General features: G+C 42.3%; 1 protein-coding gene across 1 annotated transcript in view; it reads left to right on the forward strand.

Annotated features, from left to right (window-relative positions):
* The first annotated feature begins 872 nt into the window (after positions 1-872).
* LOC131690243 (uncharacterized) overlaps positions 873-15,795 on the forward strand; it is a 45,739-nt gene continuing 30,816 nt past the window's right edge. Inside the window, exon 1 of the mRNA XM_058975841.1 lies at positions 873-1,120. Within this exon, the coding sequence (XP_058831824.1) occupies positions 988-1,120 (133 nt within the window). The 5' untranslated portion in view covers positions 873-987. The remainder of the gene's footprint in view (positions 1,121-15,795) is intronic.

The raw sequence follows: 15,795 nt of genomic DNA on the forward strand, positions 1-15,795 counted from the left end.
GGAGCATGGAAACATAACTAACCCATAACAAATTGGCTGCCAGAGCGACCGAATATCGATGATCGAACATACGTTCAACATCTCATCCCCGAATTATTGTTTGATTGCTGGTAAACCACTGGCAGAAGGAATTATTTTTGCACATACTTGAGTGTTTTTCCTGCACTTTATTTTATGATCATGTCATAAACGAAAAAACACACAAACTACGGGAACACGTGTTGTTAAGGCTTTTATCACTTAATAGTGTGTTACCTCCTTCTCCCTTATTGCCTCTGTCAACAGCATTGTAACGAGGCATAGTCCTCTAATTGATAAATTAATTGCGATCTATGACGTTCAATGTTTTACCTCTTTCACTAAAGTGTTTGATTTTTTTTCAGCCCGCTCTCAAACCCACCAATCGCGACCGTAGTAGGCTTAATTGAGGAAACTATTCTGTCATTGAAGTCCCGACTTCATCAATGCTTTATATCTCTTAACAATATAATCCGCACTGATAAGAGCCATCCAATAGACCCCTGTTTTACTGCTCTTCGCAATGTTTATGGACCTCCCCCCCTCACGGACAGCATAATTTTTCATGACACCAAACAAATTGATAGCAGCTACCACGTGTTTAGTAGCAGTGAAGGAGCCCGCCAACGCTTTACTAATCGGTTGGTAAGCATGCTGCCTAACCAGCACCAGGTCAGGCGGGGTAGGGAAAAACCATCCTAGATGTTTTCACCATCGCAACCAGCCGACAATCAACAGGCGAACAGGTTGCGGAAGTTAATCAGAGAGTGCTACGATCTGCTTGCTGCCGCTGCTGCTAGGAGAGAGCAGTATAAAAAGGATCTCGTCACATTGTTCGGCCAACAATCACGCAACATCCGTTGACCGATAAGCACCCGTATCCTTCCTGTGGCGCAAAGTTGTGTTTTGTTATCGTTGTCCGCCAGCAAGCAAGCAAGCAAGCAACAGTTGATAACCGAGTGTGACAGAATGTTCAAGTTACAGGTGCTGTGTGCCGTTGTTCTCGTGGCTTGCTTGAACTGGAGCGAAGCGCTGCCAGTCAAGGAACAGGAAGTTGAGGATTTAATCTATAAATTGCAGCAGCTAAAACAGCTGAACGATGGTAAATTTTTACTGTTGGTGTTGTGTGTACCCTGTGCCAGTGGAGTTCGGGAAACCGAAACAAAAAAAAAGTGTCCCAAGTGTGTCCCTTGTCAAATTAAACCGAAATCGGTTCGTGTCCTTGTCAAATGTTAAAAGTTTGTTTCATGTTTGTTTTACTTTTTTTTCGGAAAAATGTAGGAAAAGAGTAGCAGATCGGTAGATTCAGTGCGTACCTATACCCGCGGCCTACTAGATGTGATTATGTTTTTTGTGGAATTCGGTCAAAAAAAAATGAAATGATAATCCCTATCTCCTATCCCACCTGAAACAATAGATTTTGTTTTTTCAATGTTCATCTCGTTGCAGTACTTTGTGACTTAGCGGATTCTTTTGATATTTGATTTTATTTACACTACATTTCTAATTTAATATATTTGGTGTTCAGCCACAAATGATGACTTTTCACCCTAATTGCTTTTATGATTCGGTTATTTACTAAATATTAAGTGCTAAGCACTAAGTGTTTTTGTTGCAGGAATTTTTTAAATCACCTTGCCAAGTGGAACAAACAGTTAAACGAATCTTAAAAACTAACTTATAAACTTCATAGAGAGGTAATCGTTGCAATTGATGATTGAATAGATATTTGTCGAACGTTGCTTATAATACTATTCGTCATAATTTCTAACGATTATATGAGTGCAAGTTTGTACAACTGTGTTACGCTAAACCAGTGAGAACGCTTCGTTATCATCCTGGTAGAACAATAAACTTGCCCAAATTGTAAGATGGTATGAGCATCTAATATATTTGTGAAATTTGGCCCAAGTATTTAGTTCCAATATACCAAAAGACGGTTTCGGTTCATTATTTCTCATCAGCAAACCAGAACTTCTGCGCTTACTACCGAGACATCATTCGGTACAGGACGGTTGTTTAGGCGTTCACGCAAATGCAAGACGTGCAACTTTTTGGGTTGTAGTGTCTAACAAGCGTCAATTTGGTGCTGGTTTTGAGTCATCTAACTAGCATTAAGTTGATGTTAGTTACTGACGAGAAGAATCAAAATATTTGCCTTGATGAGATAAATCCATGAAATTTTATAACATGATTATTATTTCTTAATGAAATGAAGTTCTTGGTTTAAGCGGGAAATATATTAATTTCTAGAAGAGCAACTCCTGTACAATGGCCCTTCGTCACTCTATAAAGTTTAAATGAGCATTATTAGTAAGTTTTCGTAATTCTCTTTTTATGAAACTTGTTTACTCACCAGTGCATTACAAAGGCATATACGCTACAGCAATAAAAGATTGATTTCGTATTCAATTCCCAAAAACTCGATCACCTTGGTATCAAAAGGCAATATGAGATCCGTCCGATCGAAAAATTCTAGTAAATTAATGGCTAACAAAATTAGAATTACTCTTCAATTTAATATTTGGTTTTAAAAAAGTTTCGGTCACAACAGCAAAATGTACATTATTCTCTCACAAAAATATTGAAAACATTGTCTCCACACATTTTTATTGATTTCCAATTTAATGAACTCAGAAGATTAATCAAAGTCATTATTGACCTTTAAACTTGTCGAAATACCTATTACCGAGGCAAAGGACACGCCATCGTAGATTGACGTGACTGACATAAAATGTTTTAGTACAGGCAGATAAGTTGTGCCTGAATTTTGCGCTTATGGTCTGCAATGTTCTCACTTGATTTGTATTTAAGTGGAGGTTCTTTTTCTGTTGGACAAACATAAGGCAAAGCTTGTTTATTTTTCTCGTGGACCAATTAAAAGGCGTAGAAACTACCGGTTTTAATGGTTAAATACATTTATTATTCAAGACTTCGTAAAAAATCAATGAATGAAACTCAAATTGGCGACTTCAAAATGGCAATTTTGGTTCGCCTCTTCGTACAAAACATAGTCCGAAAACTATGAGCCATTGTCATTGTAATTTCTTAGAGTTAATGAAATTCTGTACGACTGTACCACTACCACCAAAAAAGTCTTAAATAAATCATTGACGCTTACGTCAAAACCGAAAAACTGAATTAATTATTTAATTAGAACGGCGGTTCCCATCATACCTCTGTTAACTGGGCCAGGGACAAGGGATCGACAGTCTCCATTAGCTCTGTCACCCGCAGAAATTCGATGGGTAATGAACTAAAATCAGACACCAGAAGGTAATAAAAACCCCGGCCTTGGTACCTAGCGGGAAAATTAACCCTTAAAGGCGGAAACCAATTTTTTTCAAATTTGCTGAAAATTGTCTCACAGCTTTAATGCATTACTATAATAATTTTGAGATGGGTTTCGCAATGTTGTCTTTGAGCAACATTGCGCATTTAAGAGTGAAACAGATCAAATATGTTGCGTGGCAGCGGCGGATGTGTGTGATCTTGCTTTAGAGGCAGTGGTCACTGTCACCAATGCAATAATCATGTGTTCTCCGTGGGACGTCATCACAGCCCAGTGCATTGGGCTGGAGTCCCAAGGGTTGCAGGTTAGAATCCTGTGTATAGTAAGAAGTAAGCAGAAGTATGTTTTTCTTCTTCGTAAATATATATAGAAAATAACAAAGCTGCTCCGTGGAAGAAATCGAGTTCCAGGATAAATCTGGTTTTAGTCTAACAACAATCGTACAAAACAATCTATTCGAGTATTTTAAAATTCTGATGCATTACAGTACGACCGGTCAGAAATCAGGAATCAAAATAAATTAGCGCAAATAGCACGTTCTCAGAGCGTTTGCTCCTTCAAATGCTGCTTCAACAAGTAAATCAGAATTCGGCATACAGACAAAAAATGATAAGGAAAATCTTGACGACACTTCAGGGTTTCTGAACATATTTGCTACTCCTCTCATCTGTGTGAGTTGATTCAATGTTTTCTTCGCAGATGTTGTCTATTGATTTGCAGATAATATTTTTTTTTTAAAATAGCCCCTCCCCAGCTGCTTGTGGTTGAAGTATTAGTCTTTGGCCGTGTATGACAGAGTGGTCCATCCACTCAGACATCATTCAAATTAAGAAAATAGCGAAAGATTCCTCGACCTATTATATTTGGTTACAGTTCGATTGGCCGAAAGCCATTTGGCCGAATGCCGTTTTGCCAAATGTCGTTTGGCCGAATGCCGTTAGACCGAAAGTTATTTGGCCGAATTTTCCGATTGCCATTTAGCCGAATGCCAGTTTGCCAAAAGAAATTTAGTCAAATGAAACAATGTTATTGATTTTTTTTCGTTTTTGCCATTCTCATGGACTATGATGGCCACTGTTTTTTTCATAAAATATTTCATCGCGAAAACGAGTAAGGCTAATAACTGGGACTATTGGCTTTTATTTGAGCCCTAATAATTATAAGTACTTTCCGTGAAGCTGAAGTTCTTGCATTTAACTTTATTGGATTCCGCTGTGACAGTGCTGCCAGTTTCATTTAACAGCTAAAATGAAATTTTAATATAACTTGGTTGTCATAAAATATTAACGAAAACTTCTAAAACCTATCGACTTATACTGTCTTCAGCTACCTTTTCAACGTATTTAAACTTTTGTAACTACTCTAGGATAATTGTAACGGGCATCGGCAGGTAAAAATTGAGCATCTTCTAACACTGCGCAAGAAGCTGCTAACTAAATCAAAATAAGTGTTTCGTATTTCCGTACGCCAACAAGGTAGTCTTTAAGCTCAATATGCACTAGAAAAAAGTTGGACATGAATGGGTTAAGGCTGAAATCGTATTATGAAACGAACTCATGGAACTTAGGGCCCCATGGTTCAATAAATTAATGTCATTTATCAGGCATAAATTGGCTCTGCGCTCATATAGAAAGGTTGAAAATCATCAACCTAATCCCAGCCTGGAGGGCCTAGTTTCATATCCCATTCGACACAGTTCGTCAAAATCGAAACAAAGTCTGTGTGTGTGAGGATGTATGTGTGTAAGTGTCAAAAATGTCATTCATTTTTCTCAGAGATGACTGGATCAATTTGCATAATCGTAGTCTGAAACGAAAGGTACCTACAATCGACTGCTATTGATTTTTTGTGTCAATCGGAATTCCGGTTCCGGAGTTACGGGTTTAAGAGTGCAACCACGCAACAATTTTCCACATAAAATGGTACCACTATGATATTAAAATGACGCAATGATTATTACTTGGATTTGCCATTCTAGATCACTAATCACAAACCAAAGTCGCTTTGATTACATTGGCCACCTACGACAGATCCTGAGTCCATAGAAGCAGGAACTGCATAATGTTCAAAGGGAATCAAATTTGTATTTTTGATTCCAAATGTCTTTAAAGTGCATGAAACGTCGATATTTGATGGAATCTCGAGAAAAAAAAACGAAAATCGATTTTTTTGGATTTTAGCGCATTTTTGCCTTCCTCATATAGAAATGTTATGCAATCACTTTGAAAATCGTCATCCATAAGTTTTCTGAATTTTGATAGGGGCTTAGCTAAGGGTGGACGGAGAGGGATTTTAACCCTCCCCCTCTGATCAGCCTCTCCCCAAACCCCCTCTCAACCCCTTCATCTTTATACCACCATTGGCCCAATAACATTTAGCAAAATAGTCTTCTGCCACACGGCATTCCGCTAAACAACATTCGACCAAACAGCGTTCGGCCAAAGAGCGCTCGACCAAACGACCCTTTTGACCAAATGACCCATTCGGCCAAATGACTCATTCGGCCATTTCGGTCAAACACCATTCGGCTAAATGGCTTTCAGACAAATGATCGCACACCGTTATATTTATATTTATATTTATATTTATTATTATTATTATTATTATTATTATTATTATTATTATTATTATTATTATTATTATTATTATTATTATTATTATTATTTATCTTTCAATACACCAAGGTTTTTTTGCGCGGTTTTTCACGAGGTTTTTTTACGCGGATTTTCCAATTAACGCGGTTTTTGCAAAAATATTCTAAGTCCTTTTAAATGCAATGAACTTAGAACAATTTTGGCAGTTTTTATTTTGCGCGGATTTCGCAATTAATACGGTTTTTCACAAAAAATATTCTAAGTCCTTTTGAATGCAAAAGAAGATTTTCGGAAAGATGGAAGAGACGGGTCTTTTTTTTACAATGGAGAAGACCTTTACGTCCTAGCCCAGTACACGTGCTATTGGTAGGGTCCAAGCTACCGCACGGGGTGCACTGGGGGCGTGTCGGGTTCGAATGGTGACGCTGCCATTAATACCGACTAAACTCCATTGGACTCCGCCATCATTCCTCCCAGGAACTACCTCTCGGTATTACTTCTGGGGGGATGGCTGTACTAAGTGTACTCATTCACTCTCACTCACGCGTTCATACATCCTGTATGAGGCTTACTTGGATGCTCTCTCAATCGCACTTTGATTCACTCTCAAACACTCCCACATGAGGCTGACTTTTGTGCTCACCTTTTTCGATCCTTGCGAGGCTGACTTTTGTGCTAGCCTCTACCATACCATGTGAGGCTGACTTTTGTGCTCACCCTTAACATGCCGTGTGAGACTGACTTGGATGCTCACCCTTTCACTCCTCTGCCACGCCATGAGGTATCGATAGCTAAGTCCCAACATACTACGCTACGACCCTCCCGTCTTGGCATGAGGCAGTCCACTTATACGCCTATACACTCACTCTTCTGTCTTGCTTCGGGGTGGCTGGGTTTACCCCTTACCCCGTTGCCATTCGCTGCGCCAACCTACCTCGGCATGAACAGACCATTCACTCTCTTATTTTGCGCTTGGCCTTTTTCGCTCCAGCTAACCAATCACTAGTTAGCCGTGCCCGTCGTCTGTTGCTCGGTTCGCCAAATTACCTGTAGCCTACAGGCAATCTGGGTGCTGGGTGCTGGATTGACACATCCGCTGAATAAGGGTATCAGGGGTTGTGTCCCAGCCACAGACGTCAAGCATTGCTCTTCTTTCGACGTCGAACCGATGACATACGAACAGTATGTGTTCGGCAGTTTCGTCTACACCTGGGCAGTCCGGGTAGACTGGGACCTCCACGTGCCCGAACCTGTGGAGGTACTGTCGGAAACAGCCATGGCCTGACAGGAATTGTGTCAGGTGGAATTGAAACTTCCCCATGGGGCCTTCCCGCCCAGCTCGATATGCTAGGTATCAGCCGGTGGGTCCACCTACCTTTCGAGGAGTTGTCCCACTCACGCTGCCATCTGGCGACCGAGGTCACCCTGGTGCGCCCGCGGGCTCCCCTATTTCCACGTAGCTCAAAGCACTCCTCATCTTCCCGAATGACCAGCCCGACTGGCATCATGCTCGCTATCACGCAGGATGCATCGTGTGATACCGTGCGGTAGGCAGATATCACTCTGAGGCACATCACGCGGTAGGTGCTCTCCAGTTTCTGTAGGTACCAGTTACCCTCAGTGCTCTTGACCATGACGGGCCGCCGTACCTGAGGATAGATACGGCAACGCCTGCCAGTAGCCTACTTGTACTAGCGCACACCTTTGAGCTGTTGGACATAATTCTCGATAGTGCCGCAACAGCAGTCGACGCTCTCTTGCATGTATAGTCGACATGGCTGCCGAAGTTCAGCTTGTCGTCTATAATGACTCCGAGAGACTTCGGACTCCGCTGTGGGGTGATCACGACTTCTCCCACATGGATAACTGCATGTTGTGCCAACTTGCGGTTGTTGACGATAACTACCTCCGTCTTATGATGAGCGAGCTCCAGGCCTCTCGCGCTCATCCATTCCTCCACCGTGCTGATCGCGTGTTCTGCGGTTAGTTCTACCTCAGGAATTGACTCCCCGTAGACCTCCAAGGTTACGTCGTCAGCAAAGCCGACGATCTTGACTCCAGGAGGGAACTTCAGTCTCAGAACCCCGTCATACATGAGGTTCCATAGCACCGGGCCTAGGATCGAGCCCTGCGGGACTCCGGCGGTAATCGGAACCCTTTTCTGACCGGCATCGGTCTCGTATAGCAGTACGCGGTTTTGGAAGTAGCTTTCCAGGATCCGGTACAGACCCACCGGTAGGCTAAGCCGGTGTAACGAGAGCGCGATGGCATCCCAGCTTGCGCTGTTGAATGCGTTCTTCACGTCAAGTGTCACTAACGCACAGTATCGAATACCTCGCCTTTTTCGTTGGATCGCTATCTCGGCAGTATTTATCACTGAGTTGAGAGCGTCCACTGTGGACTTACCCTTCCCAAAGCCAAGCTGGTTGCTTGACAGGCCGTCCGTACCTTCTGCGTACGGGGTTAGCCTGTTGAGGATGATCCTCTCAAACAATTTGCCAGTCGTGTCGATCAGACAGATTGGTCTGTACGCCGATGGGTCGCCTGGCGGCTTCCCGGGCTTCGGCAACAGCACCAATTTCTGCCTTTTCCATCTATCGGGGAAACGGCACTCGTCAAGGCATCTCTGCATAGCTAGCCTGAACATGTTCGGGTTCGCTATGATCGCTGCCTTGAGAGCGTTGTTTGGAACTCCATCCGGCCCTGGAGCTTTGTTCATTGCTAGGGATTTAGCCACTGCGAGTAGCTCTTCATTCGTCACTGGAGCCACCATTTCGACCGTGCCCGCACTGTCTCGTAGTGCAGGTGGCCAGGGGCTTGTGGCTCGAGACGGGAAGAGTACTTCGATAATCGTTGCCAACCGGTCCGGAGACCGTTCTGGGGGTGAGGAGCCCCCTTTGGCCTTGGCCATCACAATCCGGTAGGCGTCACCCCACGGATTCGCGTTGGCACTCTCACACAGGTTGTCGAAACACGCTCTCTTACTGCTTTTAATAGCCTTGTTAAGGGCTAATTTCGCAGCTCGAAACACTTCACGGCGGTTCTCTCTTGCATCCTCAGTGCGAGCTCTTTGCATCCTACGTCTAGCTCTGAGACAGGCTGACCGTAGAGCTGCAATCTCGGCACTCCACCAGTATACCGGGCATCTGCCGTTTCTTGGCAGTGTTTTTCTCGGCATAGTGGCGTCGCACGCGCGTGATAGAACAGCTACCAGCGCATCCCCGCTTAGACTGTCGGTGTTGGCCTCCAGTCCCAGGGCCGCGGTGAAAGCTTCGCTGTCGAAGTGATTGGACTTCCACCCGCGTACCTGACAGGGATCTCCCGACATCGGATGCTGCACACCATAGTTGATCCTAAAGTGGATTGCTAAGTGATCGCTATGGGTGTAGCCTTCGTCTACCCTCCATTCCATGCCTGGAGCCAGACTCGGGCTGGCAAATGTTACGTCAATCCACGCCTCCACCCCGTTTCTACGGAATGTACTAGCGGAGCCATTATTAGCTAGCACAGTATCGAGTTTCTCAAGCGCCTCTATTAGCGCTTGACCCCTGCTATCCACTGCCCAAGCGTTAAAGTCTCCCGCTATGACTACCGGTTTCCGGCCCACTAGGTCCGACGAGAGCCTGTCGATCATCTGGTAGAACTGTTCTATTGGTCACCTTGGTGGGGCGTAGCAACTGCAATAGAACACACCATTGATCTTGGCAATCGCCACACCCTCGGCGGAGCGGGTGTATTACCTCTTGAACCGGGAACCGTCCCGTTGTACAGATTGCCACCATTCCAGACCCGTCCGACACCCAATTGCCGTTGCCGGCAGGGATGCGGTACGGGTCGGATAAGAGGGCGACATCTGTCCTCGACTCCGAGACCGACTGCCACAGCAGCTGTTGGGCTGCTGCACAATGGTTAAGATTTAGCTGTGTCAGTCGCCTCTTACGACATCGGATCTGGAGCCCAGTGGATCAATTTTTGGCTGAGATACTTCGACTCGCCGGATGCCACACGGCCTCTAGGCTGGTGTTGCCCGGAGAAAGATAATAGACTGTTATCAACCTCCTAGTGGACCATAGCCGGAACTTTTCTATATTACTCCATAAGGAAAATATTGGATTAAAATCAAGTCGGTCTGCCAGATACTGATGAAACGAAAACGAAAAGTAAAATCTATGTATCAATCAAGTTATAGATACGGTTCATATTTGCAGGATTAGATTTGACTAGCCTACTTAGAAAATGGTAATTGACAATATTTTTTGGCAACAATTAGTGAGACTCCCCATGGATCAGATTACCGACTACACCATTGAAATACAAAAGTGGTCATTGAATTGTGTCCAGAACCGTTGTCAACGAGAGCCTATCCGAAATTAGGATGAAACACGTCGAAGGTGTTGTCGTGTGTAAAAACGACTCTGCAAGTTTAGTCACCCTCGCTAAAACTTCGACACGAAAAAGAAAAAAAAATGTCAGGATAAATGGCCTCCCGAAAGTATAATAAAAATTATTTCATTTGGTTTCAAGTAATTTATTTGGATACAAATTGGTTGAAATCTACAGCTATCAGTCTCATTCTCAGTTTCCTGTTCTCTAATTCAGGTAGATAGTCAATAACTTATATTCAGTGCCTATGCCTCTGTCAATTGCCCAAATGCCAAATACCTTATCGCGAACGAAATTGTGTATGCATTGTAGTTCCGATTACGAGCAATCATATCGAAGTGTCCCTCGAACGTCAATCAAAGTAAGCCAACACGCCTATAAATAACCCGATGCATATCGCTGCTAATTTAGCGACATAAGTTCGACATAATTTCGCCACCCACGCATAATAAAGATAGCAATTTAGGGATCAAAGTTGCACATTCGGCGCCACAACTACTACTTGATGGAAGTGAACCGAACACGTCGTACCACTCGAATTTTGCAATTTGCTATTTTTTGCGGTCCCTTTTGATTCGAATGCCTGACTATTTGGAATTCCGGATGCTATCACTTTAACATTCCAAAAAAGTGTCTCTTAATCGTACGGATGCCTTATTGAGAGCCTGTTGAACAATTCGTTGCGTGTCGTTGGACAGTTTTGAAACATTATTTTCCTGTGGGGTACCTATTAAAGTGCACAAATGATTATGCTTATTGAATGACCCCTTACAACTTTTCAACAATAGCCGTTGAATACAAATGCTTGAAAACCGGAAAACCGAGTAGTAGGCTGGAAAAAAATTTCATCTAAGCGACTGTGTCCAAAATTAGAATCAAAATGATGAAAACAATATACAACTACAGCTAAACGACAACTGTTAATCAAGAAAAAATGTGTAATCAGTTGAAGATCGTACGCTTCTGTCACGAATTGATTGCTTAATTTGACCTTCTCTGAATAATACCATCTGACTGTCAGCGCATCTGAATTTAATAAAATACTTCTCTGGAAGTTCCCCTAATGACAACAGCCTGTGGGTTAGGCATGCAGCGTGACATAGCTCGCCTAATGAAAATAAAATTCTATTCGTTCAAGTGTTGTCATCCCGAACAAAAAAAACCTTCTACTCGTTCGAACGAAACGAAGTTATCTCCCGAGCATAATATTCTAGTTATTTCTGTGATCAAAGCACTCGAATCCATTACATTGTCCTGTTTGTCACTACATAGGAGGAGACAGGGCAACCAAAGTTGGAAAAAATCCACTAAACGGTCAATACGTGACAAATTATGTTTGATGGACTGAGTTTGACCACGTGGGAGTTTCATCAGCTGACGTTAGCTATTGCAATCTGCCTGAAGCTACGTGTCATCAAAGAACCAATTCCAAATCAGACTACTTGGATTAAATAGCTTTTGGTGCTTATGTGACGCAGCTAATTTTGATTGACAATACCTTACCTAATTACCTTAATTAATTACCTCAACATAAATAATACATCTTTCATTGCAAACTAAGAAAAACACCCGAGCGTAATTAGCGGTATATTAAATGTCTCTCATTAGAAAAACCTTCCTGAGTAAATATACTGGGAAATAAGACATTTAATCTTGCTTCTAGCGTGAACGTGTGGTTTGAGAAACAGGTAAACCGCTCACTGGAAGTGGATTCTTTAGACACATTAACACAAGGGCGGAACCAGGATAATTGAGAATGTGCCCCGAGGAAGAGTGGTAAAATAAATGGTCTTGAAACCGATGTAATTGGAACATATATGCATTGGTGGATGTACCGGTGAGCAAAGCAATTCGAGCATCTACTATTTAGTCCGTCTCTGTAAAGTATCATATGTTTCTTTTTACGTAAAAAACAGATGAAAATCCACACTTTTCGGCAAATTTTCTGATTTTGATTAAACAGAGTCCGATTCTTAACCTCTGTCAGTTTAAACATTTTCATAACAATTGAGGTTAGAATCTGACTCAGGTTTGCCCTAATCAAAAACCACTTCGAAGTTCATGTATTTATTCAATGATACATTTTCGAATTTACCTACATCATTCCCAACTGACCCAACTGGCCAAGGATATTTATACATTGCGGCGTCTACTAGCGTACGGTCACTACACTTGACATTGATCTGCTATCACATTACCACATCATGGGGGCAGTAGGGCGAAAATGAGAAAACCCGAAAATGCTTACTCACTGCACACTTGTAATTGCAGAAACCGCTTTGGTAATGATTTGCAAGCATTTTAATTATGACCTTCGACATCTTCCGAACGCACTTTCCGCATCCCATGGCAACCCATTGCATTGTTAGTTTGCGTACACAGAAGGCAAAACATGCACGTTGTCAGTTTGTGATGTTCATCCCAGCAGGCTGGCGATAGTTAGCACTGATCTGATCGGTTATCCGTTCAATTTTTTTTTCTTGTGGACAGTTATACGTGAAAGCAAATAATTCAACAAGTGATTTTTGTCTGTTCGCTTCTATAGCCCTATTTTTGAACAGGTTAGTGAGAGAAATGATGAGATAATTGAACTAGTCATATAAACATCGATACAGGTAAGAAAGGACCTCATTTTTCTGTAATTACAAAGAAGTGTATATTTTTGTGCAAATCTACTACGCATCTCCCTTATACATTTGAAAATGGTGGAGACGCATGGTGCATCATTTTTTGCGGCGTCAGCGACAGCGGCTGCGTTGGTATTTGAAATGAAGCGCGAATTGCAGATATTCAGTGGCACGTAAAGTGTGATACGCGAAATTCCATTCCGCATCAAGGGTACTCGGAAAAGCCCGTATAATGATTAATTTCACCGAGGATTCCATTTAAAACGCATTTCTGCATGGCTTGCTAGGCCGACCGTTAGGTTGTTGAAGGTTTTTGTTTATCTTTGAACCTCTATTTTAATGCTGTTAAACGTCTAGTTCCTTGTAACGTTTTCGTTATCGTAATGCTACTCTGGTGTAGTTGAATAAGATTACCTATTGCACCCAAGCGTAACACCCACTACAACGGTATAGAGCAACATCAAAAAAAACGAAAATGCCATTTAATAGCATATATACATAATGTTATGATTCTCGTTAAGAATTGGTATCGTAGGATGATATATGATCATACTTTTTTCAGCGGGTTGATTGAACTGCAGCTTATAGCTTAGGAGATCTCGGTCCGTCCCGCGCAACAAAATTTGCAAAATCGGACAAAATGGCGACTGTCTGCCAAGTGAACAGCGGTCTTCGAGAGAAGAACTTAACTACGACAGAACCATCTCCGATGGTAACATCATAATTACCTTAGGATGTGCCAAATAATTTTTACTCAACTTTTACGCTTGAGATATACGTCTGTTATCTGTGCATAATTTGAAGTTACTTCTCAGTTTTGCATGACCCAAAGGGAACTTGGCCTTAACCCACTGCACTTTCATCGATATTACGTGATTTTTTGTTTGTGAGCCATTCATAAACAATGTTACGCAGAAAAAAAACTTGTCTAAAATACACTTCCTCTACAAGCATAGTGCAAATTGTTGCTGGTCTTATTATCCCCTCTCCCCTGGCGCGTCTCAAATTTTTAGTTTTTATCTCAGCAGTTCATGTTACGTCACGCTCATCCCCAACTGTCAATACGCGACATCATTTATGCACGGCCCCTTGGTGATATCTTTAGAAAAATGGGATAGACAGGATTTTATGGCTTTTTTAGCACCTTGTGTTACATCTTTATGTTTGTTATACATACTAAAAATACCAAATCATGTGATGGCCGGAAGATTAGAGAAGCCACTCCCTCCCCTTCCTCCCAAGATGGACTAGGATCATATTTGGTTCGAAAATCCAATGATATAATGGTATAGCAGAACACTTTGAGAGACATTATTTGGTTGATCAGAATGCTCGTTGTTGATTTTTTTGCTAATGGTCATATACTCTTGCCGACTTCATGTTCTTGTGTATCTGTATTTCACTATTCGCTGGCCGTGCTGACTATTTACAGGTACTGTGCTCGGTTTTAATTGCCTGGAGCTTCCAAATCGAGTATTTATTTCTCGGAAATGCCAGTGTTTCCCGATGATCTCCCGTTCAAAGGGCCGAAACTGTAGGTAACTTAATGGACTGAAGTTTTCTTTACAAAATCTATACCCTTTCCCGTGCGCCAACTTACTATTGTATTGGCACTACCCTTCTCATCTCTTCTGCAAACACTTGGATCGATAGATTTCCGCACTCATCCTTCCGGCAATATAAAAAAATGGTAGATTTAAATAGGTCCTCCCGTATGGTGGCAAAATAAAATATTGCGGACCTGGAAAGGTTTTTGAGTCCTCTTTCACAACATGCAAGTTGTTCATCAACATGCATGTATCGCTGCAAAACTCGCGAATATAATATCCGGGCCCTTGTTGTATTTGTTCTGCACTTTTCTGCGGTTATGCTTTTTATATGCCTACAGTTGGTTCCAATTCTTGGTACTTTAGATAATTCCGACGCTCGTTTGCTCTATAATGGTTAAATCACGTAACGACATTGCCTGATGAACGTTACAGTGAATCTAGGGTCTAGCCACCAGACGAAACATGATTTCTCTCGTTAATCCGTCGACAAACCGGTGCCAATAACCGTGTTTTTCAGCTTTCATTCAGTTTTTCATTTGCGTTTCTAACGGCCTTTTCGACCTATTGGCCTACAATTTTGAGCACTCTCTGTCCACCACGGAGTAGGAGACCGTCCACTGTTGTTCGTGCCGGTACTCGTTTCGTCTGACCTTTAATCGCAGTAGCGAGAATCAAGCCAGTCCAAACCTTGTACGCTTCCACCGTGTTAGCTGCAGTCTTCTAGAACCAGATGAGGGGCAATGCTAAGGGAAACAATGCCGATAAATCTGCCTGCTATTCGGACTTGACAAGCGACAACTTTAATACCTGCTAATTAGATTGAAATAATAGGGTATGCTGATCTCCAAAAACGCTCTTCCATGCTGTTTTCTTGTCCCTGGCGAATGTAGAAGATCTACGTTTGAAGTAAACCAAATACATTATGTTAAACCTGAGAAAATGATGGAAATGAAATGTAGGGACACCCGTCGTTTTCAATGTCCCATGTAGAAATTTCTGCTAGTTTCTAAAATTTCCGAGACCAGGAGCCACTTACTTCGGTTTTGTAACAGCACCTATTAAGGGACACTCTCAGGCCTTTTCGAGGAAAGTTTGGAAAGGAAAGGATTTGCCATGTGTCGAAAATGTATAGGCACATTAGAAGATGTTAACTCAATGATATTGTCAGGCTCTCGCTCTTTAGTAAACATTGGAGTGTAGAAATTAGTCGTGGCCGGTGGCGTAGCCCTCCTTAACATTTCTTCTCGGAGCGTTCCGTAAAAGAATGCTTCATTTTTTCCCCGCATAATTTGTATGCGGGATATGTCGAGAGTTCATGCGGAGTCTCTTCA

This window comes from Topomyia yanbarensis, chromosome 3 (assembly GCF_030247195.1).
Source record: "Topomyia yanbarensis strain Yona2022 chromosome 3, ASM3024719v1, whole genome shotgun sequence".
In the NCBI taxonomy this organism is placed as follows: Eukaryota; Metazoa; Arthropoda; class Insecta; order Diptera; family Culicidae; genus Topomyia; species Topomyia yanbarensis.